Raw genomic sequence first — 27585 nt, forward strand, 5'->3', positions numbered from 1 at the left:
TTGAAGGTCTCCTTCAAGATCATCGTAGTCAATTTCAGTGTTACTTGGTTATTTCTACGCACGCTACACAAAATGCAGAGAAGGCCGGAGTGGGCATCTTTTCAAATCAGCTTAGCTGGTATTTTGCTCTCCGTCTAGCAGATTACATCCAAATATTTCTTGCAGAATTTCTAGCCATCAATCTAGCCATTAGAAAATTGGGTCCCCAGACATCGAAAGTAATAATTGTTACCGATGCGCTGTCGATTTGTACTCATTTAACTTCTACAAATCGGTCACACCTACTGAGTATATTTTCTACTCTTGCTCCAGACAATTTGTCTGAAGTCCGCTTTGTACGGATCCCCGGTCATAGTGGTATTTCTTTGAATGAATCAGCTGACTCGAGCGCATCATTTTCACTAAATGGTCCTGTCTTAAGTATCCTGCTTGATTTCGCTTTTATAACAGGTGCTAGATTTAAACGCTTTTTATTTCTAAATTGTACTAAATCATCCCTACTTTCCGCAGAGGATTTTCGGCATCTAAAGTTCCGGTGGAATACGAGCAAATGCCTTTCACGACAATGCGAGGTGACATTATCAAGCTTCCATTGTAGAGTTCCCCGCCTAAAATTTTACCTTCATAGATCTGGTTTGCCCATAACTAACCTGTGTACTTTTTGTAATGAACCAGAAACTATGGACCATTTCTTTCTTTCTTGCCGCCGCTTCTCCTCCCTCCACAGGTTGTTCCTCGTATTTCCTACAAGTGAGTTGGGTTTAGCGCTTTCTACACCAAACATTTTGTCCTTTGGTGCATGTCAATTAGGCACAAGCCATGGGTCAATGATCTCTGCTATCCACAAGTTTATTGAAGCGTCAGAAAGGCTTCACTGCTAGGGTACCAACCGTGGGACACTTCACTTGATTTTTTCCCCTAAATTTATGAATATACCCTCTCAAAATTTCTGTTGGCATGGAGTTGACTATTGCTTTGTGTTAAATGTTTGCCTTTCCCCCATTTTGTGTTTTGTTAGAAGCACATTTCAAACAACCTAATGTGGCCAATCCCTCCGGTGGGTACGAGCCATGTTTTGAGGCAACAACAACAATAACAACAACAACAAGGTGGTCGTGCTGTTCTAGAAAAACGTCTCCCTGTGCTCTGTCAGCGTTGTACCGCGACACTGGAGGAGGTGCGGGGTACTGACCGCGCCTGATGCTCCGGACTCCTTCTTGAAGTCGTTCATCTAGCCCGGACGCATTGTCACCAGTTACGACACCCGTGCATCGCTTCAGTCGTCGACTGCTAGGCCTCGACCTGGAGTTCTCCCCTCTTCAATCACCTCTTTCCAGGGGCTCCACACATCTGGCAATGGCCAAAACCAGCCCACCGCAAGCACCCCAAAGCATTCGGTCTCCTAGTCCACAACAGGTAACCGTTCTTCAACCGCTGGTTCCCGATCGCTATAGCGGTGCAGCCTTCGAATAAATTGAAAACGGGCTTGACAAGTATGAGCGCGTTGCACAGATTAACCAGTGCACTGAGCAGCAAAAGCTCTCCCACGTCTATTTAGCCCTTGCCGACAGTGGCCGTACTTGGTACGAGAACCGCGAAGCTAGCCTAACGACATGGAATGACTTTCGGCAGAAAATCACAGATACTTTTGCAAGTGCAGACTGACGCGACCGCGCCCAGCAGGTGATGGAGCTACGTGTGCAACAACCCAACGAGTCGGTCACAATGTTCGCCGAAGACATAGCCCGTCTCTTCCGCAGAGCCGACCCGAACTTGACCGAAGTTAGGAAGTTGCGCTACCTCATGCGAGGTGTAAAAGAAGAGTTGTTCGCGGGGCTTGTGCGGAATCCACCAGTCACCGTCGCTGATTTTATGTATTGAGCGGGCCCTTCATCAACGATGCAGGCAGTACGATCGACTGTCCACCAGCACCGCAATCAATGCCGCCGCATTGACTGCCGAGTATCAGAGCCCCTTGCGTGAATTGATCAGAGAGCTCGTCAGAGAAGAAATTCAAGATTCTGACACCGACACTCGATAGACCTGTAGCGTCAATCGCCGAAGTGGTATGTGACGAAATCAGGCAGGCGTTACCGGCGTTACCGATCTTCAAGACCATCAGCGTCCCATGAGTTACGCCGCCGCTGTCCGATGTCCACCACCGGTTACAACCACACCACCGTAACACCGGCCTCCGACATCCGCTTCTTGGTCGCCACCGCAAGAGGAGGCTTTGAGGCGCGCACCCGTGATGCCGATGCAGTCATATCGCCCGCCGTCGTTCGCCGCGCCTTAGTCCACGCCGCAAAACGACAGTACGAGACGGCCGCAATTTCGGAGAACTGACGTATGGCGCACCGTCGATAGGCGCCCATACTGCAGAGCTGCCGGCCATATTGCGCGCCATTGCTGGCATCGCGACGACACATCATTTCGGCCTCTTCGTTCGTGGTCTGATGGTCGACGTGCAAATGATGACTCCCACTCCGCCCCGACGACGCTGCTTTTCAGGAACCTCCCATAGCGCACCCGAATGAATCCATGGCCAATGATCGGACTGATTTCAGCCGTCGGTCCCGATCTCCAACCCCTCAACGTCAGATAACTTCACCTGCTAGACGTACTTTTGTTGACCTTCAAAGACGAATGTCGCCCAGCCCTCGCCGGGGAAACTGAAGGCGGCGACCTCTGGGGGTATAGGTTACAGGCCCGCCGCAAGACAATAAAAAGCCCCCAACTCTCCCGCTGCAGAACGTCGCGAAGCCGATAACCACCGACACCGAAGAAATTGTGAGCGTCGACCTTGATGTTTTCGTAGATGGGCAACCGGTGACAGCGTTAGTCGACACTGGTGCCGACATCTCTATAAGTTAGGAACTGCCCCACCGCCTGAAGAAAGTAAAGATGCCATGGACGGCACTTCACATCAGGACGGCAGGCGGCCCATTACGGATTCCTATTGGAAGATGTACTGCTAGAATTAACATCGGAGATTAAGCTTCTTTCGTGACCGCTTTCATCGTTCTTCCTGCGTGCCGCAAAGATCTGATTATTTGAATTGATTTCCTAAGGGAATATGGCGCCGTAATTAACATCCCGGACCACATGGAGACGTTTTATAAGAGCCCTGGTTTAGTCCATTGCTTATCGCCGCAACACAACTTCTTTCGTCTAACACAAGACAACGTCGCCATCCCACCTCGATTATGTACCCTTGTTTCAGTGGCATGTGACGTACCATTTCATTGCGAAGGAGTTGCCGACCTAATAACCACTTTGTTGTTTACTGACGGTATCTCGGTTGCATGAGGAATTGTAAATGTCACCGACGGGCGCACGAATCTATTGCTAAGACATTTTAGCACAGAGCGACGGCACCTTCCTAAGGGCACGGCTGTAGCTTATTTTGACGGTGTTGCGGATGTTCGCGGCTGCTGTTCACTGCTCGAAGAAGCGCCTACAAAAAGCCAGCTTCTGTACTTGACGTCAGCACTGTTTTGCCGCAGTACGAATGAGAACGGCTTCTTACGCTATTCGCCAAGTATCACGACTGCTTTGCGTCGACGTCAAGAGTCGGTCGGATGCCTCTAATAAAACACCGAATAATTACAGAGGATATGACAAGACCAATTGACTGAAATCCTTATCGCATGGCTCCCAGAGACGGTGAAGCCATACAACAGGTGACAAACATGCTTGAAGACGCGATCCAACCATGAATGAGTCCCTGGGCATCTAGTTAAGAAAAAAGACGGCAGCTTGCATTTCCGTGTGGACTACCTAAAACTAAATCAGGTGACAAAGAAAGACGTGTACCCGCTTCCCCGTATATACGAATCCCTCGACAGGCTTCAACAGGCACGTTACTTCTCTTCGATGGACTTAATAAACGGATACTGGAAAATCGAGGTAGACCCGAGAGACCGAGATAAAGTAGATTTTGTGACCCCAGACGGCCTATACGAATTTAAGGTTTTACTTTTCGGCTTCTGCTGTGCCCCTGCTTCGTTCCAACGCCTCATGGATACTGTGCTTTCGGGTATGATGTGGAAAACTTGCTTAGTGCACCTCGACGACGTCATCGTGTTCTCCCCAACGTTTGATGAACACCTCGAATGGCTTGAAGCGGTTCTGCATTTCCTACGATCCGCCGGCCACACCCTGAAACCGGAGAAGTGCCAGTTTGGCTTTGGGGAACTGCAGTTTCTTGGTCACGTTGTCAGCCACAGTGGTGTCCGCCCGGATTCTGAAACAATTGCCGCCGTCTCACAGTTTCCCGTACCATCCAATAAAAAAGGTTGTCAAGTGCCTCCTCGGCCTCTGCGCCTATTACCGGCGGTTTACTGCAGGCTTTGAACGCATTGCGTCGCCGTTACCTCGCCTCACGAGAGACGACGCAGCTTTTGTATGGGGCGACGAAGAGCAAGGTGCATTTAACGTCTTGCGGCGTCTCCAGACACCTCCAGTGCTTGCCCATTTGATGAGACCGCTCCTACAATGCTCCACATTAATGCCAGCAATGTTGGCTTGGGAGCTGTTCTTGTGCTGCGACAGGAGGACACAGAAAGAGTGATTGCTTACACAAGCAGAACGCTCTCACGCACTAAGGCAAATTACTCCACAACTGAGAACGAATGCCTCGCCGTGATATGGGCGGTTATGAAATTTCGCCCATGTTTGTATGGCCGCCACTTCAAAGTTATCAGCGACCACCTTTCACTGTGTTGGTTGACGAACCTTAAAGATCCTTCTGGACGATTGGCGCGTTGGAGCCTAAGGCTGCAAGAATTTGACAGGAAGGTCATGTACAAGTCGGGGAACCGACATACAGGTGATGACTGCATGTCTCGATCGCCAATAGAGTCGGCTTCTCCACTCGAAGAAGAAGATACAGCATTTCTTTATGTTCTGGACACACCCGCCATCGCTCAACAACAACGGGACGACCCTGAGTTGCTTGCACAAATCAATTGCTTAGAGGCAAGATCTGCGAAAGCACCTAGAGTTTTTGCAAGAAGGTTGTCATCGTTTTGTTTACGGGCCAAAGTCCTTTACAAAAGAAGCTTTTCTTCGACCGGGTCTCTTACCTGCTCGTGATTCCTGCAGCTCTTCGTATGGAAGTACTTCAAGTCTGTTACAACGAGGTGATTTCTGGTCACTTAGGCTACACGCGAACATTGGGCAGAGTGTGGCAAAGCTACTGGACGAGACTTACCACCGCCGTGAAACATCACGTTCGCACTTGTCTCAACTGCCAGAGGCGCAAATCGCCTGCGACGAAACCAGCGAGCCTCCTACAACCCGTTCAGGTTCCTCGAACACCATTTCATCAAATCGGAATGGATATTTTGGGCCCACTTCTTACTTCTACTGCAGGAAATTGCTTTGTTCTCGTCGCAACCGACTATCTGACACGTTACGCTTAAACAAAGGCCATCTAGAGAGGCACAGCAGCCGAGGTGGCACGCTTTTTCATTGATAATGTTGCGTTGCGACATGGTGCACCAACCGTCGTAGTAATCTATCGAGGAACCTCATTCACGGCTGCACTTTTAGATGACGTCTTGCTGCGAAGTGGAACGGCTCATCGGAAGTCAACCACCTACCATCCAAAAACCAACCGATTGACAGAGCGCCTAAAAAACAATTGAAGACTTGCTTTCAATGAACGTGGATGTTTAACATAAAAATTTTGATGACATCGTACCTTATATCCCATCTGCGTACAACACGGTGAGACAAGAGACGACGCGCATGACTCCGTTCAGCCTAGTCCACGAACGGGATGTACGAACGATGTTGGATGCAATGCTTCCACACAAATTTGACGACACTGACACGGACGCCAATGTGTTTAGGCAACGCGCCGAAGAGGCTCGGCAGCTCGTGCACTTGCGGATGTGCCAGCAACAAGACTACGACGCAGGTCGCTATGATGTTCACCGTAGAACAGTAGCCTATGAATTCGGCGATAAAATGTGGGTTTGGACACCGATACAGAAACGAGGCCTCTCCGAGAAGCTGTTAAAGCGATACTTCGGACCGTACTTCGGCGACTCAGTGATGTCACATACGAGGTCGTCCCCGGTAGTCCCAATTGTACGCGGCGCCGCCCCCACCGTTCTGAACTTGTGCATGTTGTACACAAGAAGCCGTATGTGAGCCAATGACTATGCGAGAGACCCTTACTTCCGCAACAACATTTCTGGTCTATAGCATCGGGGCGATGCTCTTTTAGGGAGGGACAAATGACCCGTGTACTCTATGCAGACGACAACGACGATGGGGGCAATAATGAACTCCGTTTAGTGGGTCAGTAGAATTTTTCGAGGACGAAGACGCGTGCCTGTTCTGTTTTGTTTGAACAGGTTGTCCTGCTGGTTCTTGAAGAACGTCTCCCTGTCTTCTGTCCGCGTTGTACCACGACAATATCAACTGTGTGTGTTGTTCTTCCTGACTGGGGCTTTAAATTTAAATTATGGGGTTTTACGTGCCAGCACCACCATATGATTATGTGGCATGGCGTAGGGGGGAACTCAGGATTAACTTGGACCCCTGGGCTTCTTTAACGTGCACATAAATGTAGGTGCACGGCTGTTTTCTGCATTTCGCCCTCATCGAAATGGGGCCGCCGTGGCCGGGATTCAACCCCGCGACCTCGTGCTCAGCAGCCCAACACCATAACCACTGGGCTCAGGTTTTCAAACTTTTGCTTTTGTTTTGCGGCGCGACTAGTGCATGTGTGATTTTAGTACTGCTGTGATATTTTGATAGATCAGCGCGACATTGAAATGGGGAAGTAAGCCTGGTGAAGCTTTGTGAGAATGTGTCTCCTGCTTGCGGCTGAGTGGTTGCGTTTCGGTGTGGTTCTGACTGACACCGGCCGTGAACTCGAGATTGCAGGTCGACCTCAGAAGGCATTAGCGGTGTTCTCAACTTGGAACGGAGCAACGGAGCACATTTCTGAAGAAGTTCGCCGGCCTTCTACCGGTCCGCGAGCTGTTGGGCAACCACGTGCGGCTACGACCACCAGTGCAATCCCTCCGAACAGCGGATGCCATCCCCTGCCCATCGGGATCTCCCTCCTCCGGCGGGGCAGTCTGTTACAACTGGCCTCTTTGTATAACAATTTATGTCGCGCCGCCAAAGCAACGGCGAAAGCCCGCACGTTTTCAATACGCGGAGCCGCTCACAACCGTTAAAGCAACCAGCCTATAGGGGGACACAACAGCGGAAAGACGTTAGCGTTTGTGCGCGCTTTCTGGCGTTCCAGACTCTATAATATAAAGTCCGCCTGCGCCAACGAACTTCGGCTTTCAGCTTTTGAGCAAGCTTGACTGTGTTTCGCCCTCCGTGAGGAGGCTTGTAGAGCTGACCGCTTCGTAACGATGTAGTAAACGTTGTTACTCGTTACGTGGATCGCCTTTCGTCTCTGCCTCGGCCCCTCCTTGCTGGTGGAACTCCAGACCGTCAGGCCAATGATAGCCCCCGGTTCTGGGTGAACAGTCTTTAACACTTTAAATCTTCATTATGGTATGGTATTTACAGAGTTAATTTTGTTTTGTTTTGATTATTTATGTATTCCTGTTGCCACAAAATTTTGCGTGTTCATATTTTGCTTTCGTTAGCTGCTTCATTGTTTTGTGCCCTTTTCTACTGGAACTGCTAGCGAAGGGTCCCGATGCAGTCGCTCATTTAAGGACCCTTGTCTGTATGATTATTCGAATCTAATTGTTTCATGAATGAATAATAAACTGCAACTAAATACACTAAATTTCTAAAGCAGCGTGCTGCCACGCGCCCAAAGGCACTCATGAACAGACATCACTCTATCAGCGCCCCTCCGCAATCGGTCATTAGAAGCGCCGGCAGCGCATAGCGCGGGTGCTTTTCCCAAGTAATAAAACGATCCCTGCTGGCTCTCCGTTGAGCATTCCAAATGTGCCACAAGTCCACAACACCTCATATCCAGCAATTCCTGGCCGAGCATAGGCGCATCTACCGGGGGGGGGGGGGGCAGTGGGGGGGCACTTGCCTCCCCACTGTCGGGGGCAAGTGGGGGGGTCAAAGTATGCCATTTGCCCCCCCACCCCCCCACCCCCACTTTCGAAAGCGGGAACTTTCGGCTACACACTGGAAAGTCCAACAAAACTACTGCTGAAGCTAATTTTTATTTCTTTCAAGAGTCAACACGTTAATAATGCTTTTCTTCACTACGTATCCCCGGTTTGGGCAGCGAGTATTGTGCCTCTTCGTGACGCGCTATAGCGGGCTACGCGCGAGATTCGCCATACACGCTTGCATTGCGCAGAAGTCCTGGCGCTGGACAGTTCCCGCCGTAACAAATTACCGGCTAACCATACTTGAAAAAACAAGACAATCGGCTTGAAATATTTAACCTTCGGTCGAGGGGAGAGGTCTGGATAAAGAATTTTAATCAGCCGCTCCCAACTATCGGTGTGCCTTACTGCATGAAATGGTTGGATTATCAAATGCTGGAACTACTGAATCTCCGTGCATCGATAGTCTATGTAGCGTTGCAGTATAAATATATATCTTACCACCATCAAAAATCTAATCAAACCACTTACAGGTCTAACTGCCGAATTTTTTTGTGTAATCACGACTTATCGTATACTTATTTATTTATTCATTTATTCATGATACCTCAAAGGTCCCAGAACGGGACGTTACATGAGAGGTGGGCACGTAGAAAAATGGCGGGACAGGTTAGGTGGCGTGACTGGAAAGATGGCCTTCAATATCAGTTTTAAAACGGGATATGTCGGTGATGAGCGCGATGTCAGAAGGAAGGGTATTCCATTCTCGGGCTGTGCGCAGAAAAAAAAAAGATCACTCATACATAGTGGAATGGGCGCGTGGTAGATACACAGCATTGGGATGCGTATGGCGGGAGAAACGATGCGCTGGAATGATGATTTGGTTGCCCTAGGGCAGCGAATGAAAGAACCTAAAATATACAAACACATACGAGCACTTTTGCGGCGGGAGGTGAGCGGGGGAAGACACAACCAGGATTGTAAGGCTGAGACACTTGTATTATAGGAGTAGTCAGACAGAATGATACTGGCAGCAAGGTTCTGAACCGATTGAGGGAAATTAATCATATTAACCTGGTTGGTTGTCATAGATAGCACTGTCATATTCTAGTTTAGAACGGATTAGGGTTTTATGTGCACATTCATTTATTCGTGATACCTCAAAGGTCCCAGAACGGGACATTACATGAGGGTCTGCGAGGTGGTATGTTCGTGAAATTGATCTCGGTCGAACGTGCAGAGCCATTTCAGTGCCAATAGAACACTTAAATGATTTTTTTGTAAAGGCCTGTGTCTGCTTTTATCGATTTAATTTTCAGGCCGTTTCTGAATAAGGGCTACCCTACTACTTGTTTGCCGGCAGGAGCAAAAACAGCAGATATTTTATATTTTGAAGAAATGAAGACCACCTTATTGTGACGTGTTCCGAAAATTCGAAACGCGGTGGTTGCGTACGTACTCGAAAAACCGCTACTGAACACTCCCTTTCCCCCAGTTTTTATGCTTTATGCTCGGCATTTAGTTGTTGATCCCGGTATCCTCAGTAAACTATGCGGGGCGCGGTGTTAATATTTATTCGAAGTACGAAACAATATCTTGAGTGACGAGCAATAAATGTTTTTTTCTGTGTAGGTTCATTGCAAGCCTTTGTAGAAAGTTACATATTGAAGTGCTCCAGGGTGCCATACCACCGCTTTCCCCGACTTCTAAAACAATTGCATGAGATATGGACTTGAAATTCCATGAAAATAGGGAGAATTTTAAGCGCAATGCGTTGCGAAAATCTCGCTTTCCTGCTTTATATGCAAGTGTTGCAGATAATTACTAAAACCTTGTTTTCCCATTTGTTCCCGTGCACCATACAGGATGCGTTTAGGTTGCTTCTCCGGTGTCCTCGGTGAGCTAAACAAGGCATCTTGTTTATATCTGCGGATAATGGAATTTTCTGACGAAGTAAGATGTGTATTGATGAATTGCTCCTTTTTTAAAATTTCGAGCAAGAAGTGCTTCAAAGGATTACACGGGGACAAGGTTTAAAACGTAACACTAATATACGGGTAACCTTTCAAAGTATGCGATGTAATTAGAAGAAACTGAAACATTTAGTACAACCCTGTTGGAAAAAAAGAAACTGCTTGACTAAAAATCGAGTTGTAATTCACCAAGTTCGCACACTGCTGCCGTCTTTTGCTTTTTAGTATAGAGAGAAATTTATGTTGATTCTACTTTGTTCTGTATAACCTCGACAGTACTATTACCTTAACTAGCGATACATTTATGCTGTAGACTTAAACACCAAGTAAACTTCTTTGTTTAATTAGTAAAATTGACTGCAACAAATGTGATTTTTTGTGAGTTGCACTGCTGCTACTGGGTAGGATCAGGGACCTCTGGGCACTCAATGCAATTTGTCCCTGTTTCACATATAGATTTTACAGCGACAAGAAATTTAAAATGCAAATTCAAATAACTTTTCGGGCCTCGATGGTTCCCCATGTCTTATTGAGAAATAGGTCTATTGTGACAAATAAAAATACCTGACAGATGCATATCCACGCTTTTTCACTTATTAAAATAGTAATTAAATATATATATATATATATATATATAGAGAGAGAGAGAGAGAGAGAGAGAGTCAGATTTGTGGTTTGCCCCCCCCCCCCCTCCACTCGAGAAATAGTTGGTACGCATCTGTTGCCGAGTACGCAAGAAGCCACGAGCCATACCAGCCTCCTCACCGACCTCCAACTGCGGGCCACGTATCGGCCACGCGCGGGCAGAGCAGCATTGTGAGGCAGGACCGCGCATGCGCCGTCCCACTCTGAACAACGCGGCTATGGTGCGCGTCTGGCATTCATAAATATTGTTCTTGCTAGATTTCTACACCCGGCCATCTTTTGCGTAGCAGGCACTGTTTTAACAAGTGCAGAAAATTCGTAAATTTATCTGACCACGATCGGTATTCGAACAGACTAAGCATCACCTTCGTGAATAGTGCGCTGGTTGGAAACAGAAATATCAACTCGCATTCGAAACGTCGGAAGTATGGACACCCGTAACAGACCTTCGATGACTGGTGGCTGCTACCATTGCTAAACTCACCGGCCACCTCGTAGAGCGTAGGCAACCAGTCAGTTGCGTGGAAGAACCTGTCGTACTCGGTTCCCACGCCGTGCCACAGTGGCGCTGGGGCCCACACGATGCCAGGCACTCGTACGCCACCTTCGAACAACGTGTCCTTCTCTCCCCGTAGCGGCCACGAAGAGGCGCCGTGCGTGTCCCAGAATGTGGTGGCGGCGCCGTTGTCCGAGGCGAACACGAGGAAGGTGTTGTTCAGGATGCCAGCTTCGTCCAGGGCGGATACGATCTGGCCTACAGAATGGTCGAGGGCGGCCACCATGCCTGCGGTGATGAAGGCGTAATTTCACAGCGGAGCACATGTATAAGTCATTGCCATGTTTTAATGCGATTAGCATTCTTTGGGAACATGACGCACATTGAGGGCACTATCTGCCTGTGTCTCTAACCGTTTTCCTGGCAGCTTGGGTCGCGGCGAACCATGTTATAATGGGTACAGCATCGGGCTGCCATGCTGAGAGAACAGGTTCGAAAACAACCGTCGAGCTAACTTTGGGTCACTGGGTGTGTCCTGCTATTCCATGAACCTCCATCGCGCCAGCTTGGGCCACTGGGTAAGTGCAGCACTTCAATGACAAAATTTAATTATTACAGTAATAATAAACAGCAATACATAATAAAACATTTTATGGTACTGGGTGGAAGTGAGCCCGCGTCATATGTATACAGACAATCTTGTCTGAATCTAAATTGAGGCACACGCCAGGCGCGGGCTTCAATGCGTAGTTGCTAGATCGCACGTCGTGTCTGCTGAGGGAAGCGTGATAGAGGAGCCAGATTGCACTACACGCCTCACACTACGATTTTTGGTGATGGCAATACGGTGAGTCGCTGCATTGCTTCAACGCTAATCGCATTACTACGTTGACAGTCATCTTGAGATGGTTTCTGTGAGAATTTCTTTCTCCTGAAGAGCACAGTTGAGAGTGCTTTGCAATCAATTGAGGGAAATTTCAACGAACGAGAGACTCCGTGCAAGAGCACGTGGTTTACGCGACGCGAAAGGTCAAAACGCTTAGCAGATGCCACATAAAGCGCAGGTTTTATGTTTTACGGGGGAGGCCTTGCTCGGATTGGCCCGTGCACGTAGATCCTGTCGATTATCATGTGCTTGTGACATCAAAAGAAAAAAAAAGAAACAAAAAAAAAAACAGTGTCCCAAAAGAATGAACGAATATGGCATCTAGCCGCCATGTGGGACAACATGGCTCATACGCGACTCACATGTTTGGCGCCGCGTCACAAATTATTTAAAAAGGAACTGATGTCGAGTTGTGCCCAAAACATAGAGGCATAATTGCGGAGTACAATCTAAAATTATTAAAAGCTCTTGTGTCGTGCTACAACAGCGATGAGAGGCTGCGAATGCATGTCGTGGTAGTGCGACCACGGAATACAATACAGACACCCCCAACGGAGCATATGTTTAGAACTAAAAAGAAAAAAAAAAATCAAGATAGATGTCGAACGCAAATACAGACAATGTATACGATGGTTCTCGTTGAGCTATTTGGCTTATACCTTCAGAACACCCAGCACACACTTATGTTAACATCGTGGAAAAAATACGATGCATTGCAGAACTATCAATTCTATTTTTGATGACGCTCGCGGGGTATAGTATACATGAAAACTCATACATGTAGTTACTCGTACATAGATGAGCAACTTTATAGTATGTGCTGTTCCATGACTCCTTAAATATACCCTATGAATGTGCCTTTGAATATCGTATGCATGCCAGTAGTATTCAGTTGGTACTTTGGCAGTGTTGTCTTCGTGCCATGTTGTAAAAATATTTGTCTGCTGAATTCCTGGAAAGACAGGTAGAATATTTCCGTTTGCACAGGGTACATGTTTCATTGCTTAAAACTTCATCACTTGGTGTATCCCTCTCTTGTTTTCGCAGCCGTTACACGTAGTGTGTTGTAATATGTTTTAGGAGAATCCGGGAAATATGTAACGAAAACTTTCCAGTTATTCTGATTTGTTGCAAGTGGGGCTGGGATTGATACGCAAGAACTGAAAGTGAGGACATTTAAAAAATTTTAATGTGAAAGGATTATAGGAAAATTATTACTTTCACCTACACTCCTTTCTGTATCAGTGCATTATTTTCACTCATAATGAGACAATGCTCGTGGCCGTTTCTCTGCCGCATAAATCACAGTAGCCTAGCAAGCGCCCTGACAAGACTGTCCATATCTGTTTTAGACACGGCTGACATGCCCTTTCCCCGTGTAGGGTAGCAAACCGGGCGTGCGTCTGGTTAACCTCCCTGCCTTTCCTTTCTTCTTTCTCCTCCTCCTTCCTTGAACCAACAAGAGATACTTGTTTGCAATTTTCTTCTTCTTTCTAGGGTTTTACGTGCCAAAACCAGTTCTGATTATGAGGCACGCCGTAGTGGAGGGCTCCGGATTAATTTTGACCACCTGGGGTTCTTTAACGTGCACTACAACGCAAGCACACGGGCGTTTCTGCATTTCGCCTCCATCGAAATGCGGCCGCCGCGGCCGGGATTTGATCCCGCGATCTCGAGCTCAGCAGCTGTTTGCAATTTTGTACAAGCCGTTAGGTGCATGAAGTAGAATGCGCTTAATGATTTTATTGTATCTATTTTTTTTTTGACTGCAATTCTGTACATGTATATTTATTTATTTTTGTTTACTTATTGCGTACTGCTAGCCTGGGTACAAGGCCTTAAGCAGAAGTGGGCGTAGAGAATGTCATTGGCAAAACAGAAATTCGACATATAGCATCACAGAGGCATAGAAAACAAAACAGAAAGTAACGTTGCAATATTGTAATAATATGACACGCTCATAAATTGTTTGATTTCGGCGAACGTTCTTGAAGAGCCAATGTGTATTACAATGTTACCGCTCTGCACAAGACGCGCCTTTCTGTATTGGGATGTTTCTGGAATGTTGTCACTGGTTCTATCCTTTGTGTGTTGTCACCGAGTCTGGTGTAAATAGATTGTATGCGCGACCCGAATTGTGCAGTACTTTCTGGAAGGCGCGCGGGCACCAGCGATTACGGTGGAACCTTCGATTAGTCATGTATGTCCTGAGCCAAGAAAGAAACGGGGAGAAGAGGAAAAAGAAGAAAGCACGAGGAAGCTGTGGAAGAGAGAAAGAAGCTAGAAAATATTAGTGTCCGATTGTAAAGAACAGAGGATATGAAAGGAAGAGAAGTGGAAAAGGCCACGCGCGGCTACGTGGCCAAGGCGGAGAAGGGATACGCAGCAGAAGAGAAGAGCCGCGCCACGCTCTGTGACGACGGGAAGCAGAAGGAGCTGGAGGCCGAACACGACGGATGGCGATCCACATCGGCGGGCCCAACGACCTTTCGTTGGAAACAGCAACGACTAGGCGACGCGGCAACGCGGGTGGACTCGATGTAAATATTTTGAACTTTCTAAGACGTCGTTTGAGAGGACTCTAGAGGATACGTTCAATTAACTCGCTCTATGTATAGTTTGTTGTTTGTTACTGTTTGCTATTTGGATTGCAGTGCGTGTTCCTTACTGATAGATGCATTTTGCTTTTATGCTCCTGTCCCATAAAGGCTTTTCCTGATTCAACAGTCCCTGTCGTCGTGTTTACCACCATGAGACCTTGACAATATATAAAAGCCGACACGCTTGATCCGTAGATCAGATTTCCACGATCGATGAATGTGCTCGCCGCTATCATTGTGCTACTCGTTTTGCTAGCCACAGGTTCACCCAATAAACAGTTAGTTTTGTGATTTGCATTGTGCCACTATGGTTGTCCACTGCCACGACAACGTGGTAATATGTATCATTATACAATAAATGCAGGAAAAACAAAAATCACTCACATACACATGGTTATGACGATTCCTCAGTGCATTTAGAAATAAATCGGCTGTTCTACATTCTACAATATGGTCTGATCAGTTATTAGACCATATTGTAGAATGTAGAACAGCCGATTCGAGCCACCGATTGTTTTGTGGTAAAATGAGTTTCCGATTGTGTCCATCCGATTTACGTAGTCTACAATTTCTTAGAATGAAATGAGCGCATAGCACGTCTAGATTCTGGTTTAATATACGATGCTTTATTATTACCAACTTTTTTTATGAAAAAGAATATATAAAGTTAGTCTTCCCGTATTCTTCTTGTTTCCAAGTTTTCGAATTCCTCACTTTGTAAAAAGAGCGAAGGTGATGTCTGCGAGCTGTAACAATTATAGAAAAATCGAAGAGATTTCCTTTGGACTTACAACTACAGAAAGTTGAGATAGTTGGTATGGATTCAACGTGATTCACCTCTTGTGTCCGTGTCTGCACGCTTTACCTTCTTTTACGATGAATTGCTTTGAATGTTTTCTACCTTTTTATGTTAGACAGAGTATAGTTTGACACACAACCCCAGCTTATTCTAATGCTGGTGTAATAAATGTTTTATATACGAGAAGTTTATGTCAGGTTTCGAGTTTACAAGTCTCGGTCTGAGGTATCCGAGCATTTTCATCGCCCTCTTTACATGTATTTGACATGTTCGTTCCACTTTAGGTCAGATACGAATATTATGGTCAGATACGAATTTTATGAATACACTGTTTTAATTGAAAAGGGCCTGTCCGATCATCATCTTGGAAGTGTTACTATTCCTCTAATCATCTGTGTCACTCCCAAACGTGCAACCGTACGAAGCTTCAAGGATTATTCAAGATCTAACGAAGCCTCTATTGTAGAATACATGCAAAGTTGTTATACTGACTTTATTGAACATGAGGGTGGTGTTGATGCGCTATGGAGCCAATATACTGAAATGTGCCATCACTGCATAGACACTTTCGTACAGACCAAATGTAAAAAGGTTGTTAAAAGCACATCCTGGATTACACGTAAAGTTATCCATTTAAAACGCAAATTGAAATGACTGAAAAACAGTAACCCACGATCCGCTGTTATTCATGAGCTTAAAATAAATTTGGCACGCGCTTTACGCGAATCAAAGGCTGTTTACTTTAAAACAACCGTACCAAACTTTTTTAAAAATGATCCTACTAAGTTCTGAAACTTCCTAAGCAACTGCAAGAGGCAGGTATCATAGACATTGGTTAACTAAAAAACAGTTACAGATCTGAAAGTCATTGCGGAGGATTTTAACACCTTCTTTCATAGCGTCTTTGCTAAGATAAGTCTTACTACGCCTCATCCAAGAGTGTTTGAACCCCCTGATATTGACTTCATATCATAGGCTGGTGTTGTTTCAATGATTTTGAACTCGAACACAAAATCATCTTGTCGTCCAGACAACATATCTAAAGTATTTCTTCGCCTTTATGAAGAAATTATTGCTCATTTTGTCATTGTGCTGTTTCGATGTTCCCTGATAACTGCAAAACTACCTAGTTATTGGAAGAGGGCTCGTCTTGTTCCCATCTTTAAGAAAGGTAACCATTTGCTCTTAGAAAATTACCGTCCTATCTCTTTAACATCTCCAATTTCTAAAATGCTTGACCATGTAATATATAAACGCATTGCGGAATTCCTTGAACAAAACGCTATACTAACTAACTTTCAGCGTGGCTTTAGAAAGAGTTATTCAACCGTAACTCAGTCACAGTGGTTCATTCATTTGCAGAAGGTCTGGATAAGAATGGTCAAATGGACGTCATATTCCTCGGTTTTACTAAGGCATTTGACAAAGTTATTCATCACAAACTAATTACGAAACTTAAAGACATTAATTTGCCAGATATATTTATTGCATGGATTGAACACTACTTGACGGAACGTGCCCAGTTTGTTTCAGTAGATGGGAACAATTCCACCTTTCTTCCTGTAACATCAGGCGTGCCCCAGGGCAGTGTTCTTGAGCCATTGTTGTTTTTACTTTATCTAAATGACAGTGTTAACGTAGTACTACCAGGAACTCAAATCAGACTGTTCGCGGTTGATTGTGTGCTTTTTCGTCAAGTTAGAATTTGAATTTTAGTCTTAATAACATAATAAACGGGTGTAATGAACATGGTATGGCTCTAAACACACAAAAAACTGTTTATATTTGTGTAACTAATACAAAAACACCTCTTGACTTTACGTATAACCTTGGCTCATCATGAGTGAAGCAGGTAACCAGCTATAAATCTCTCGGCTTAACAATAACTAATGACCTGTCTTGGAACCTATATACACATAGACAACATATGTTCTGCCGCCTTCCGTAAGTTATGTTTTCTAAAGCATTAGCTTAGAAATTCTCCTTCTAACATTAAACTTCTCAGTTACTTTACCTATATAAGACCTAAACTAGAATACTCTTGTTTTGTATGGGACCACTTCACTAAAGCTAACATAAAGAAAACTTGAAGATGCACTAAGAACGGCTGTTAAGTTTGTTTATTCTAAATTTAGAAGTACAGACTCACCGTCTGAACTCATGGCTGCTAACAACATTGAAAAACTTGAACTATGAGGAAAAAAAGAACCGCCTCAACTTTCTTTACCTACTTCTTAATCATAAGTTAGCCCTTGACCCGCATGTATATTTATCTCCTCTATCCACTAGACACACGACAACATCAAGCCCATTCTTTGACCCCGTATTTTGCTAAAACTAGGGCGTTTCAGTTTTCCTTTTTCCCGCGTACTGTATTAGAATGGAACCATCTAACTGATTTTACCCAATTTTCTGTAACTTAGCGTTGATACGTGCTGTTAATTGGCATTTTCATTTGCATTATTTTTTCCCATGTTACGTACTGTTAATTGCTGATACGTACTATAATTTGGTATTATGTTTCCATTTTTCGTAATATTTTCCTGTTATCTTTTGTGCTTGTACTTTTATCCTACCGCTTGTACCTGTCCTCCTTGGACCAATTCTTGGTCTGCAGTATAAAATAAAATAAATAAAGATGTGAATATTGTTACCATATACTGTTGTCTGGAAATTGCTGACAGAGCACGACCATCGATTTGGTAAGTAAATAGCAGTGGTTGTTTTAGGGGCGAATCACCTTAGGGCTGAGCCTTGTCCCTCGTTGTCCGTAGCTCTGCTTTGCATGGAGACCGCTAGGGGCGCTGCGGTGCACAAGGGCTATATAAGCGCTGTAAATACTGTACACATGTACAGTATATATATATATATATATATATATATATATATATATATATATATATATATATATGTACATATACCGGAGCTCTGGTTTGCATGGAGACCGCTAGGGGCGCTGCGGTGCACAAGGGAGTTCGTTCCCGACGCGTGCCATCTTTCTCTCTCGTCCGTAGCTAGGGGCGCTGCGGGGCACAAGCGCGTTCGTTCCCGACGCGCACTTTCTTTCTCTCTCGTCCGTAGCTAGGGGCGCTGCGGGGCACAAGGGCGTTCGTTCCCGATGCACGCCCTCTTTCTCTCTCGTTCTCAACGCGCACTTTCTTTCTCTCTCGTTCGTAGCTAGGGGCGCTGCGGGGCACAAGGGTATTCGTTCCCGATGCACGCCCTCTTTCTCTCTCGTTCTCGACGCGCACTTTCTTTCTCTCTCGTCCGTAGCTAGGGGCGCTGCGGGGCACAAGGGCGTTCGTTCCCGATGCACGCCCTCTTTCTCTCTCGTTCTCGACGCGCACTTTCTTTCTCTCTCGTCCGTAGCTAGGGGCGCTGCGGGGCACAAGGGTATTCGTTCCCGATGCACGCCCTCTTTCTCTCTCGTTCTCGACGCGCACTTTCTTTCTCTCTCGTCCGTAGCTAGGGGCGCTGCGGGGCACAAGCGCGTTCGTTCCCGATGCACGCCCTCTTTCTCTCTCGTTCTCGACGCGCACTTTCTTTCTCTCTCGTCCGTAGCTAGGGGCGCTGCGGGGCACAAGGGCGTTCGTTCCCGATGCACGCCCTCTTTCTGTCTCGTTCTCGACGCGCACTTTCTTTCTCTCTCGTCCGTAGCTAGGGGCGCTGCGGGACACAAGCCCGTTCGTTCCCGACGCGCTCTTTCTTTCTCTCTCGTTCCCGACGCGCACTTTCTCTGTTGTCCATAGCTAGGGGCGCTGCGGGGCACAAGGGCGTTCGTTCCCGACGCGCCCTCTCTTTCTCTCTCGTTCCCGACGAGCACTTTCTCTCACGTCCGTAGCTAGGGGCGCTGCGGGGCACAAGCGCGTTCGTTCCCGACGCGCGCTCTCTTTCTCTCTCGTTCCCGACGGGCACTTTCTTTCTCTCACGTCCGTAGCTAGGGGCGCTGCGGGGCACAAGCGCGTTCGTTCCCGACGCGCGCTCTCTCTCTCTCTCTCGTTCCCGACGCGCACTTTCTCTCACGTCCGTAGTTGGCGCTGAGCCGTGCTCCCTCAAGGGCTGCAGAAGATAGCGCCAACCTTTCCCTTTCCCTCAAGAACCACTTATCATCATCACGTCCGTAGCTAGGGGCGCTGCGGGGCACAAGCGCGTTCGTTCCCGACGCGCGCTCTCTTTCTCTCTCGTTCCCGACGGGCACTTTCTTCCTCTCTCGTCCGTAGCTAGGGGCGCTGCGGGGCACAAGCGCGTTCGCTCCCGACGCGCGCTCTCTCTCTCTCTCGTTCCCGACGCGCAATTTCTCTCACGTCCGTAGCTAGGGGCGCTGCGGGGCACAAGCGCGTTCGTTCCCGACGCGCGCTCTCTTTCTCTCTCGTTCCCGACGGGCACTTTCTTCCTCTCTCGTCCGTAGCTAGGGGCGCTGCGGGGCACAAGCGCCTTCGTTCCCGACGCGCGCTCTCTTTCTCTCTCGTTCCCGACGGGCACTTTCTTCCTCTCTCGTCCGTAGCTAGGGGCGCTGCGGGGCACAAGCGCGTTCGTTCCCGACGCGCCCTCTCTTTCTCTCTCGTTCCCGACGCGCACTTTCTCTCACGTCCATAGCTAGGGGCGCTGCGGGGCACAAGGGCGTTCGTTCCCGACGCGCGCTCTCTTTCTCTCTCGTTCCCGACGCGCACTTTCTTCCTCTCTCGTCCGTAGCTAGGGGCGCTGCGGGGCACAAGCGCGTTCGTTCCCGACGCGCCCTCTCTTTCTCTCTCGTTCCCGACGCGCACTTTCTCTCACGTCCGTAGCTAGGGGCGCTACGGGGCACAAGCGCGTTCGTTCCCGACGCACGCTCTCTTTCTCTCTCGTTCCCGATGCGCACTTTCTCTCACGTCCGTAGCTAGGGGCGCTGCGGGGCACAAGGGCGTTCGTTCCCGACGCGCACTCTCTTTCTCTCTCGTTCCCGACGCGCACTTTCTCTCACGTCCGTAGCTAGGGGCGCTGCGGGGCACAAGCGCGTTCGTTCCCGACGCGCGCTCTCTTTCTCTCTCGTTCCCGACGGGCACTTTCTTTCTCTCACGTCCGTAGCTAGGGGCGCTGCGGGGCACAAGCGCGTTCGTTCCCGACGCGCTCTCTCTCTCTCTCTCTCTCGTTCCCGACGCGCACTTTCTCTCACGTCCGTAGTTGGCGCTGAGCCGTGCTCCCTCAAGGGCTGCAGAAGATAGCGCCAACCTTTCCCTTTCCCTCAAGAACCACTTATCATCATCACGTCCGTAGCTAGGGGCGCTGCGGGGCACAAGCGCGTTCGTTCCCGACGCGCGCTCTCTTTCTCTCTCGTTCCCGACGGGCACTTTCTTTCTCTCACGTCCGTAGCTAGGGGCGCTGCGGGGCACAAGCGCGTTCGTTCCCGACGCGCGCTCTCTCTCTCTCTCGTTCCCGACGCGCACTTTCTCTCACGTCCGTAGCTAGGGGCGCTGCGGGGCACAAGCGCGTTCGTTCCCGACGCGCGCTCTCTCTCTCTCTCGTTCCCGACGCGCACTTTCTCTCACGTCCGTAGCTAGGGGCGCTGCGGGGCACAAGGGCGTTCGTTCCCGACGTGCGCTCTCTTTCTCTCTCGTTCCCGACGGGCACTTTCTTTCTCTCACGTCCGTAGCTAGGGGCGCTGCGGGGCACAAGCGCGTTCGTTCCCGACGCACGCTCTCTTTCTCTCTCGTTCCCGACGCGCACTTTCTTTCTCTCTCGTCCGTAACTAGGGGCGCTGCGGGGCACAAGCGCGTTCGTTCCCGACGCGCGCTCTCGTTCTCTCTCGTTCCCGACGCGCACTTTCTTTCTCTCACGTCCGTAGCTAGGGGCGCTGCGGGGCACAAGCGCGTTCGTTCCCGACGCGCGCTCTCTCTCTCTCTCGTTCGCGACGCGCACTTTCTTTCTCTCTCGTCCGTAGCTAGGGGCGCTGCGGGGCACAAGGGTATTCGTTCCCGATGCACGTCCTCTTTCTCTCTCGTTCTCGACGCGCACTTTCTTTCTCTCTCGTCCGTAGCTAGGGGCGCTGCGGGGCACAAGGGCGTTCGTTCCCGATGCACGCCCTCTTTCTCTCTCGTTCTCGACGCGCACTTTCTTTCTCTCTCGTCCGTAGCTAGGGGCGCTGCGGGGCACAAGGGTATTCGTTCCCGATGCACGCCCTCTTTCTCTCTCGTTCTCGACGCGCACTTTCTTTCTCTCTCGTCCGTAGCTAGGGGCGCTGCGGGGCACAAGGGCGTTCGTTCCCGATGCACGCCCTCTTTCTCTCTCGTTCTCGACGCGCACTTTCTTTCTCTCTCGTCCGTAGCTAGGGGCGCTGCGGGGCACAAGGGCGTTCGTTCCCGATGCACGCCCTCTTTCTGTCTCGTTCTCGACGCGCACTTTCTTTCTCTCTCGTCCGTAGCTAGGGGCGCTGCGGGACACAAGCGCGTTCGTTCCCGACGCGCCCTCTCTTTCTCTCTCGTTCCCGACGCGCACTTTCTCTGTTGTCCATAGCTAGGGGCGCTGCGGGGCACAAGGGCGTTCGTTCCCGACGCGCCCTCTCTTTCTCTCTCGTTCCCGACGCGCACTTTCTCTCACGTCCGTAGCTAGGGGCGCTGCGGGGCACAAGCGCGTTCGTTCCCGACGCGCGCTCTCTTCTCTCTCGTTCCCGACGGGCACTTTCTTCCTCTCTCGTCCGTAGCTAGGGGCGCTGCGGGGCACAAGCGCGTTCGCTCCCGACGCGCGCTCTCTCTCTCTCTCTCTCGTTCCCGACGCGCAATTTCTCTCACGTCCGTAGCTAGGGGCGCTGCGGGGCACAAGCGCGTTCGTTCCCGACGCGCGCTCTCTTTCTCTCTCGTTCCCGACGGGCACTTTCTTCCTCTCTCGTCCGTAGCTAGGGGCGCTGCGGGGCACAAGCGCGTTCGTTCCCGACGCGCGCTCTCTTTCTCTCTCGTTCCCGACGGGCACTTTCTTCCTCTCTCGTCCGTAGCTAGGGGCGCTGCGGGGCACAAGCGCGTTCGTTCCCGACGCGCCCTCTCTTTCTCTCTCGTTCCCGACGCGCACTTTCTCTCACGTCCATAGCTAGGGGCGCTGCGGGGCACAAGGGCGTTCGTTCCCGACGCGCGCTCTCTTTCTCTCTCGTTCCCGACGCGCACTTTCTTCCTCTCTCGTCCGTAGCTAGGGGCGCTGCGGGGCACAAGCGCGTTCGTTCCCGACGCGCCCTCTCTTTCTCTCTCGTTCCCGACGCGCACTTTCTCTCACGTCCGTAGCTAGGGGCGCTACGGGGCACAAGCGCGTTCGTTCCCGACGCGCGCTCTCTTTCTCTCTCGTTCCCGACGCGCACTTTCTCTCACGTCCGTAGCTAGGGGCGCTGCGGGGCACAAGGGCGTTCGTTCCCGACGCGCACTCTCTTTCTCTCTCGTTCCCGACGCGCACTTTCTCTCACGTCCGTAGCTAGGGGCGCTGCGGGGCACAAGCGCGTTCGTTCCCGACGCGCGCTCTCTTTCTCTCTCGTTCCCGACGGGCACTTTCTCTCACGTCCGTAGCTAGGGGCGCTGCGGGGCACAAGCGCGTTCGTTCCCGACGCGCGCTCTCTCTCTCTCTCTCGTTCCGACGCGCACTTTCTCTCACGTCCGTAGTTGGCGCTGAGCCGTGCTCCCTCAAGGGCTGCAGAAGATAGCGCCAACCTTTCCCTTTCCCTCAAGAACCACTTATCATCATCACGTCCGTAGCTAGGGGCGCTGCGGGGCACAAGCGCGTTCGTTCCCGACGCGCGCTCTCTTTCTCTCTCGTTCCCGACGGGCACTTTCTTTCTCTCACGTCCGTAGCTAGGGGCGCTGCGGGGCACAAGCGCGTTCGTTCCCGACGCGCGCTCTCTCTCTCTCTCGTTCCCGACGCGCACTTTCTCTCACGTCCGTAGCTAGGGGCGCTGCGGGGCACAAGCGCGTTCGTTCCCGACGCGCGCTCTCTCTCTCTCTCGTTCCCGACGCGCACTTTCTCTCACGTCCGTAGCTAGGGGCGCTGCGGGGCACAAGGGCGTTCGTTCCCGACGTGCGCTCTCTTTCTCTCTCGTTCCCGACGGGCACTTTCTTTCTCTCACGTCCGTAGCTAGGGGCGCTGCGGGGCACAAGCGCGTTCGTTCCCGACGCACGCTCTCTTTCTCTCTCGTTCCCGACGCGCACTTTCTTTCTCTCTCGTCCGTAACTAGGGGCGCTGCGGGGCACAAGCGCGTTCGTTCCCGACGCGCGCTCTCGTTCTCTCTCGTTCCCGACGCGCACTTTCTTTCTCTCACGTCCGTAGCTAGGGGCGCTGCGGGGCACAAGCGCGTTCGTTCCCGACGCGCGCTCTCTCTCTCTCTCGTTCGCGACGCGCACTTTCTCTCTCGTCCGTAGCTAGGGGCGCTGCGGGGCACAAGCGCGTTCGTTCCCGACGCGCGCTCTCTTTCTCTCTCGTTCCCGACGGGCACTTTCTTTCTCTCACGTCCGTAGCTAGGGGCGCTGCGGGGCACAAGCGCGTTCGTTCCCGATGCGCGCTCTCTCTCTCTCTCGTTCCCGACGCGCACTTTCTCTCACGTCCGTAGCTAGGGGCGCTGCGGGGCACAAGCGCGTTCGTTCCCGACGCGCGCTCTCTCTCTCTCTCGTTCCCGACGCGCACTTTCTCTCACGTCCGTAGCTAGGGGCGCTGCGGGGCACAAGGGCGTTCGTTCCCGACGTGCGCTCTCTTTCTCTCTCGTTCCCGACGGGCACTTTCTTTCTCTCACGTCCGTAGCTAGGGGCGCTGCGGGGCACAAGCGCGTTCGTTCCCGACGCACGCTCTCTTTCTCTCTCGTTCCCGACGCGCACTTTCTTTCTCTCTCGTCCGTAACTAGGGGCGCTGCGGGGCACAAGCGCGTTCGTTCCCGATGCGCGCTCTCGTTCTCTCTCGTTCCCGACGCGCACTTTCTTTCTCTCACGTCCGTAGCTAGGGGCGCTGCGGGGCACAAGCGCGTTCGTTCCCGACGCGCGCTCTCTCTCTCTCTCGTTCGCGACGCGCACTTTCTTTCTCTCTCGTCCGTAGCTAGGGGCGCTGCGGGGCACAAGGGTTTCGTTCCCGACTGCACGCCTCTCTTTCTCTCTCGTTCCTCGACGCGCACTTTCTTCTCTCTCGTCCGTAGCTAGGGGCGCTGCGGGGCACAAGCGCGTTCGTTCCCGATCGCACGCCTCTCTTTCTCTCTCGTTCCCGACGCGCACTTTCTTCTCTCTCGTCCGTAGCTAGGGGCGCTGCGGGGCACAAGGGCGTTCGTTCCCGATGCACGCCCTCTCTTCTCTCTCGTTCTCGACGCGCACTTTCTTCTCTCTCGTCCGTAGCTAGGGGCGCTGCGGGCACAAGCGCGTTCGTTCCCGACGCGCCCTCTCTTTCTCTCTCGTTCCCGACGCGCACTTTCTCTGCTCTCGTCCAGTAGCTAGGGGCGCTGCGGGGCACAAGCGCGTTCGTTCCCGACGCGCCCTCTCTTTCTCTCTCGTTCCCGACGCGCACTTTCTCTCACGTCCGTAGCTAGGGGCGCTGCGGGGCACAAGCGCGTTCGTTCCCGACGCGCGCTCTCTTTCTCTCTCGTTCTCGACGCGCACTTTCTTTCTCTCTCGTCCGTAGCTAGGGGCGCTGCGGGACACAAGCGCGTTCGTTCCCGACGCGCCCTCTCTTTCTCTCTCGTTCCCGACGCGCACTTTCTCTGTTGTCCATAGCTAGGGGCGCTGCGGGGCACAAGGGCGTTCGTTCCCGACGCGCCCTCTCTTTCTCTCTCGTTCCCGACGCGCACTTTCTCTCACGTCCGTAGCTAGGGGCGCTGCGGGGCACAAGCGCGTTCGTTCCCGACGCGCGCTCTCTTTCTCTCTCGTTCCCGACGGGCACTTTCTTCCTCTCTCGTCCGTAGCTAGGGGCGCTGCGGGGCACAAGCGCGTTCGCTCCCGACGCGCGCTCTCTCTCTCTCTCGTTCCCGACGCGCAATTTCTCTCACGTCCGTAGCTAGGGGCGCTGCGGGGCACAAGCGCGTTCGTTCCCGACGCGCGCTCTCTTTCTCTCTCGTTCCCGACGGGCACTTTCTTCCTCTCTCGTCCGTAGCTAGGGGCGCTGCGGGGCACAAGCGCGTTCGTTCCCGACGCGCGCTCTCTTTCTCTCTCGTTCCCGACGGGCACTTTCTTCCTCTCTCGTCCGTAGCTAGGGGCGCTGCGGGGCACAAGCGCGTTCGTTCCCGACGCGCCCTCTCTTTCTCTCTCGTTCCCGACGCGCACTTTCTCTCACGTCCATAGCTAGGGGCGCTGCGGGGCACAAGGGCGTTCGTTCCCGACGCGCGCTCTCTTTCTCTCTCGTTCCCGACGCGCACTTTCTTCCTCTCTCGTCCGTAGCTAGGGGCGCTGCGGGGCACAAGCGCGTTCGTTCCCGACGCGCCCTCTCTTTCTCTCTCGTTCCCGACGCGCACTTTCTCTCACGTCCGTAGCTAGGGGCGCTACGGGGCACAAGCGCGTTCGTTCCCGACGCGCGCTCTCTTTCTCTCTCGTTCCCGACGCGCACTTTCTCTCACGTCCGTAGCTAGGGGCGCTGCGGGGCACAAGGGCGTTCGTTCCCGACGCGCACTCTCTTTCTCTCTCGTTCCCGACGCGCACTTTCTCTCACGTCCGTAGCTAGGGGCGCTGCGGGGCACAAGCGCGTTCGTTCCCGACGCGCGCTCTCTTTCTCTCTCGTTCCCGACGGGCACTTTCTTTCTCTCACGTCCGTAGCTAGGGGCGCTGCGGGGCACAAGCGCGTTCGTTCCCGACGCGCGCTCTCTCTCTCTCTCTCTCGTTCCCGACGCGCACTTTCTCTCACGTCCGTAGTTGGCGCTGAGCCGTGCTCCCTCAAGGGCTGCAGAAGATAGCGCCAACCTTTCCCTTTCCCTCAAGAACCACTTATCATCATCACGTCCGTAGCTAGGGGCGCTGCGGGGCACAAGCGCGTTCGTTCCCGACGCGCGCTCTCTTTCTCTCTCGTTCCCGACGGGCACTTTCTTTCTCTCACGTCCGTAGCTAGGGGCGCTGCGGGGCACAAGCGCGTTCGTTCCCGACGCGCGCTCTCTCTCTCTCTCGTTCCCGACGCGCACTTTCTCTCACGTCCGTAGCTAGGGGCGCTGCGGGGCACAAGGGCGTTCGTTCCCGACGTGCGCTCTCTTTCTCTCTCGTTCCCGACGGGCACTTTCTTTCTCTCACGTCCGTAGCTAGGGGCGCTGCGGGGCACAAGCGCGTTCGTTCCCGACGCGCGCTCTCTTTCTCTCTCGTTCCCGACGCGCACTTTCTTTCTCTCTCGTCCGTAACTAGGGGCGCTGCGGGGCACAAGCGCGTTCGTTCCCGACGCGCGCTCTCTTTCTCTCTCGTTCCCGACGCGCACTTTCTTTCTCTCACGTCCGTAGCTAGGGGCGCTGCGGGGCACAAGCGCGTTCGTTCCCGACGCGCGCTCTCTCTCTCTCTCTCGTTCCCGACGCGCACTTTCTCTCACGTCCGTAGCTAGGGCGCTGAGCGTGCCCCAAGGGTTCGTTCCGAAGCAGCGCCACTCTTTCTCTCTCGTTCCCGAAGCGCACTTCTCTCATCACGTCCGTAGCTAGGGGCGCTGCGGGGCACAAGCGCGTTCGTTCCCGACGCGCTCTCTCTCTCTCTCTCGTTCCCGACGCGCACTTTCTCTCTCACGTCCGTAGCTAGGGGCGCTGCGGGGCACAAGCGCGTTCGTTCCCGACGTGCGCTCTCTTTCTCTCTCGTTCCCGACGGGCACTTTCTTCTCTCACGTCCGTAGCTAGGGGCGCTGCGGGGCACAAGCGCGTTCGTTCCCGACGCGCGCTCTCTTTCTCTCTCGTTCCCGACGCGCACTTTCTTTCTCTCTCGTCCGTAACTAGGGGCGCTGCGGGGCACAAGCGCGTTCGTTCCCGACGCGCGCTCTCTTTCTCTCTCGTTCCCGACGCGCACTTTCTTTCTCTCACGTCCGTAGCTAGGGGCGCTGCGGGGCACAAGCGCGTTCGTTCCCGACGCGCGCGCTCTCTCTCTCTCGTTCCCGACGCGCACTTTCTCTCACGTCCGTAGCTAGGGGCGCTGCGGGGCACAAGCGCGTTTGTTCCCGACGCGCGCTCTCTTTCTCTCTCGTTCCCGACGCTCG

The 27585-nt window shown here is 51.4% G+C and overlaps 1 protein-coding gene across 1 annotated transcript in view; it reads right to left on the minus strand.

Moving 5' to 3' along the window:
- LOC119439933 (arylsulfatase B) overlaps nucleotides 1–27585 on the minus strand; it is a 322975-nt gene that overhangs the window by 41221 nt on the left and 254169 nt on the right. Inside the window, exon 8 of the mRNA XM_049661199.1 lies at nucleotides 11163–11462. Within this exon, the coding sequence (XP_049517156.1) occupies nucleotides 11163–11462 (300 nt within the window). The remainder of the gene's footprint in view (nucleotides 1–11162; nucleotides 11463–27585) is intronic.

The sequence above is a fragment of the Dermacentor silvarum genome, chromosome 2 (genome assembly GCF_013339745.2).
Source record: "Dermacentor silvarum isolate Dsil-2018 chromosome 2, BIME_Dsil_1.4, whole genome shotgun sequence".
Classification (NCBI taxonomy): Eukaryota; Metazoa; Arthropoda; class Arachnida; order Ixodida; family Ixodidae; genus Dermacentor; species Dermacentor silvarum.